Raw genomic sequence first — 4,023 nt, forward strand, 5'->3', positions numbered from 1 at the left:
ACACCACACTGGCATACAATCCATACATAGGATGTGAAAAAGACACACAAACACATCACAGTACACACACACAGTACAACAAGAAGACACACAAACACACAACACGACAACACACACCACGCAACAACACAAACAGTTTCCAGCTGGGCTATTGAAGAACAGCAGCTCGGCGCTGGACTGTGCCACTAAAAACCGAGATCTGTACAACACATAACAGAAAACTAGAACCATGCCCGCTGAAACACAACACTACCCAACACAACACATACCCCATACATAAGCACCCATGAGAGGAAGAGAGAGAGAGAGAGAAGAGAGAGAGAGAAGAGAGAGAGAGAGGACGAGAGAAGAGAGAGAGAGAGAGAGAGAGAGAGAGAGAGAGAGAGAGAGAGAAGAGTAGAGCAGAGAGAGCTGTGTGTGTGTGTGTGTGTGTGTGTGTATATACTTGCATGTATGTGTGTTCCAGCATTAAACGTCTCCCCTTGAGCTGTCTTAATAGTATCTAACATTTCCTTATTAAAGTGCCTTTACACTGTACAGTATAATGACTTACTGACTCCCTAACCGAGCCTCGATACTCTCTGAGTTTATCATATTAGGCAGCTAATGCTCTCTGTTCCCTGTAGTAGAGCCCTTCAGAGGGGTGGGGAGGATAATGTAAGGCCTCTGCTCCTAAACTAGATTACCTGCTAAATTACTGCAATTTCCACTGCCTCTTACGACCTTCACTTCTCACCACTCCCTAAAACCCATCTCATATCTACAGAATGAGAGAAAGGGTGCGTCCGAAATGGCACCCTATTCCCTATACAGAGCACTACTTTTACAAAAATAGTGCAGTATTTAGGAAATAGGGTTCCATTTGGGGAACCTGGCGGCTACATGGTAATAGTGGGACCCTCATTCTGCAGTGTGGCTGTTACACTCCACTATTTCTTATAATGATGACAATTTTTTTATTGTGCTTTTCTTATGCTCAAAGCACGTATTGTATCAAGTAAGGGTCACAGAAGTGATTAAGCTGAATATGACCTCGTGATGGGTAACCCAGCTTCAGTTGGATTAATCAGACATGAAAAGGATCCGTCTGCTACAGTTTCCCAGGTTGACTGCGGTATCGTGCCTTCTCACTTCTGGTGCTTTGTCAGACCCCTGTGTCTCCCAAATGGCACCCTATTCCCTACATAGTGTACTACTTTTTGTCCAGGGCCCATCAAAAGCAATGCACTAGATATGGACAGGGTGCCATTTCAGAAGCAGCCCTGTGGTCTCAGAGAAAGCCTTTTAGTAAGAGTGGCGTGTTACTGTGTATCTAATCCTCCATACCTCCCCTACAGGAGCAGAATAATACACTGGGCTTATTTACAGGGTCCGCCATCTGTCTCCTAGTCTATCAGAGACTGCTCTTCTCTGTGTCACGGAGGCTCTCCGCACTGCCAAAGCTGATTCTCTCTCCTCTGTTCTCATCCTCCTAGATCTATCCGCTGCCTTCGACACCGTGTACCATCAGTTCCTACCTGGTGACATGGAGAGGATCTGTGTCTGCACCACGTACTCCCTAGAGCTCGGTTCTAGGCCCTCTCCTCTTCTCTTTATACAACAAGTCACTCGGCTCCGTCATATCATGACATAGTCTCTCCTATCATTGCTATGCGGATGACACTCGACTACTTTTCTCCTTCACCCCTTCTGACACCCAGGTGGTGACATGCATCTCTGCGTGCCTGGCAGATATCTCAGCTTGGATGTCGTCCCACCACCTCAAGCTCAACCTCGACAAGACGGAGCTGCTCTTCCTCCCAGGGGAAGGCCTGCCCGCTACAAGACCTCTACATCACGGTTGACAACTCCATGGCGTCTCTGGAGTGGCGTGGCGTCCCTGTCGTTCTCTGCAAATGTCAAAGCAGTGACCCGCTCCTGCAGGTTCATGTTCTACAACATCCATAGAGTATGACCCTACCTCACACAGGAAGCGTTACAGGTCCTAATCCAGGCTCTTGTCATCTCCCGTCTGGACTACTGCAACTCACTGTTGGCTGGGCTCCCCGCTTGTAACATCAAACCCCTGCAAAGTTTCCAGAATTCTGCAGCCTGCCTGATGTTCAACCTTCCGAAGTTCTCCCATGTCGCCCCGCTCCTCTGCACACCCCACTGGCTTCCAGTCGAAGTTCACATCCACTACAAGAGCAGGGTACCTGCCTACGAAGCAGCAAGGGGAACTGCCCCTCCCTACCTTCCGGCTATGCTCAATCCCTACACCACAACCCGAGCACTACGTTCTGCTACCTCTGGTATCTTGTCCTTCCCACTCCTACGGGAGGGCAGCTCCCGCTCAGCCCAGTCCAAGCTCTTCTCTGTCCTGGCACCCCAATGGTGGAAACAGCTTCCCCCTGAAGCTAGGACAGAGGAGTCCCTGCCCATCTTCTGAAAACATCTAAAACCCTAACTCTTCAAAGAGTATCTTAAATAATCCCACAGCACCCCCCTCACACCCCATTCTCAACCCAACCCAAATAGCCCTCGCTCTTGAATTTCCCCGCTTACTAGCTCTGACTTTATTGAGGAAAAAATAAATGTACTTATGACTGTGATAATCAATGTGCAGCCTATTGATTACTGCAGCAGACTAGGACTTCCACCATCCCTCTCTCCTCCCTCTCTCCTCCCTCTCTAGTCCCTCTCTCATCCCTCTCTCCTCCATCTCTCCTCCATCTCTCCTCCTTTCTCTCTCTCTTTCTCCCTCCCTCTCCTCCTTTCTCTCTCTCTTTCTCCCTCCCTCTCCTCCTTTCTCTTCCTCTTATCTCTCCCTCCCTCTCCTCCTTTTCTTCTCTCTCTTTCCCCTTCCCCCTCTCCTCCTTTCTCTCTCTCTTTCTCCCCTCCCTCTCCTCCTTTCTCTCCTCTTCTCCCTCCCTCTTCCTCCTTTCCTCTTTCTCTTTCTCTCCTCCCCCTCCTCGCTTTCTCTCTCTCTTTCTCCCTCCCCCCTCCTCCTTTCTCTCTCTCTTTCTCCCTCCCTCTCCTCCTTTCTCTCTCTCTTTCTCCCTCCCCCTCTCCTCCTTTCTCTCTCTCTTTCTTCCTCCCTCTCTCCTCCTCCTTCTCTATGGGAAAGATGAAAGGTAATACATCACCAGAATGCCATGACTGCTTAGCGAGAGGAAGAGGAGGAGGGAGAGAGGAAGAGGAGGAGGGAGAGCGAGAGGAAGAGGAGGAGGGAGGGAGAGAGGAAGAGGAGGGAGAGAGGAAGGGAGGGAGAAAAGGGGGGAGGTATACATTTGAAGAGGGGAATATTTTGGAGAGGGGAATTTTTTGAAATTGTTCTCCTAACTCAGCACTTTGGTCACCTTTGTGATTATACTACATTAAACTTTGAGCCGAGGCTAAAGTCTCGAACCCTAACTGTTTGTATGTCTGTGTGTGTGTGTGCGTGTGTGTGTGTGTGTGTGCGTTTGTGTACGCTGCAAACTGTTCAGCTGGAAAGCAGGCCCTGACTCTCCCCCTTCTTCCTCTCTCCCCTCCTCTTGCAGAAGAAGAGCCGAGAGGAGAGTTGTGGTGAGGGTAGTGGGGTAGAGATCCTAGAGAACAAGCCGTATGAGGATGGTCCAGGCGGGTCGGGTCAGTACACACACAAAGTGTACCACATCGGGAAACACATCCCCTCGTGGTTCTGCTCCATCCTGCCTCAGGCTGCTCTACGCGTGGAGGAGGAGTCCTGGAACGCCTACCCATACACACGCACACGGTGAGAGGGAAGACACGCAGGTAGTAATACAGTATGCATCAACACACCCTTACATCAATCTCACCCTTACATCAATACTCCCTTACATCACACACCCTTACATCACACACCCTTACATCAATACACCCTTACATCAATACACCCTTACATCAATCTCACCCTTATATCAATACACCCTTACATCAACACACCCTTACATCACACACCCTTACATCAATACACCCTTACATCAATACACCCTTACATCAACACACCCTTACATCAGTACACCCTTACATCAATACACC

General features: G+C 49.3%; 1 protein-coding gene across 1 annotated transcript in view; it reads left to right on the forward strand.

The window, feature by feature from the left end:
• The window catches only part of LOC111982098 (membrane-associated phosphatidylinositol transfer protein 2-like), an 11,470-nt gene extending 7,453 nt beyond the window's left edge, over window positions 1-4,017 (forward strand). The window contains exon 2 of the mRNA XM_024013670.2: window positions 3,522-4,017. Coding sequence (XP_023869438.1) covers window positions 3,522-3,740 — 219 coding nt within the window. The 3' untranslated portion in view covers window positions 3,741-4,017. The remainder of the gene's footprint in view (window positions 1-3,521) is intronic.
• Window positions 4,018-4,023: the final 6 nt, after the last annotated feature.

The sequence above is a fragment of the Salvelinus sp. IW2-2015 genome, linkage group LG20, assembly GCF_002910315.2.
Source record: "Salvelinus sp. IW2-2015 linkage group LG20, ASM291031v2, whole genome shotgun sequence".
Taxonomy (NCBI): domain Eukaryota; kingdom Metazoa; phylum Chordata; class Actinopteri; order Salmoniformes; family Salmonidae; genus Salvelinus; species Salvelinus sp. IW2-2015.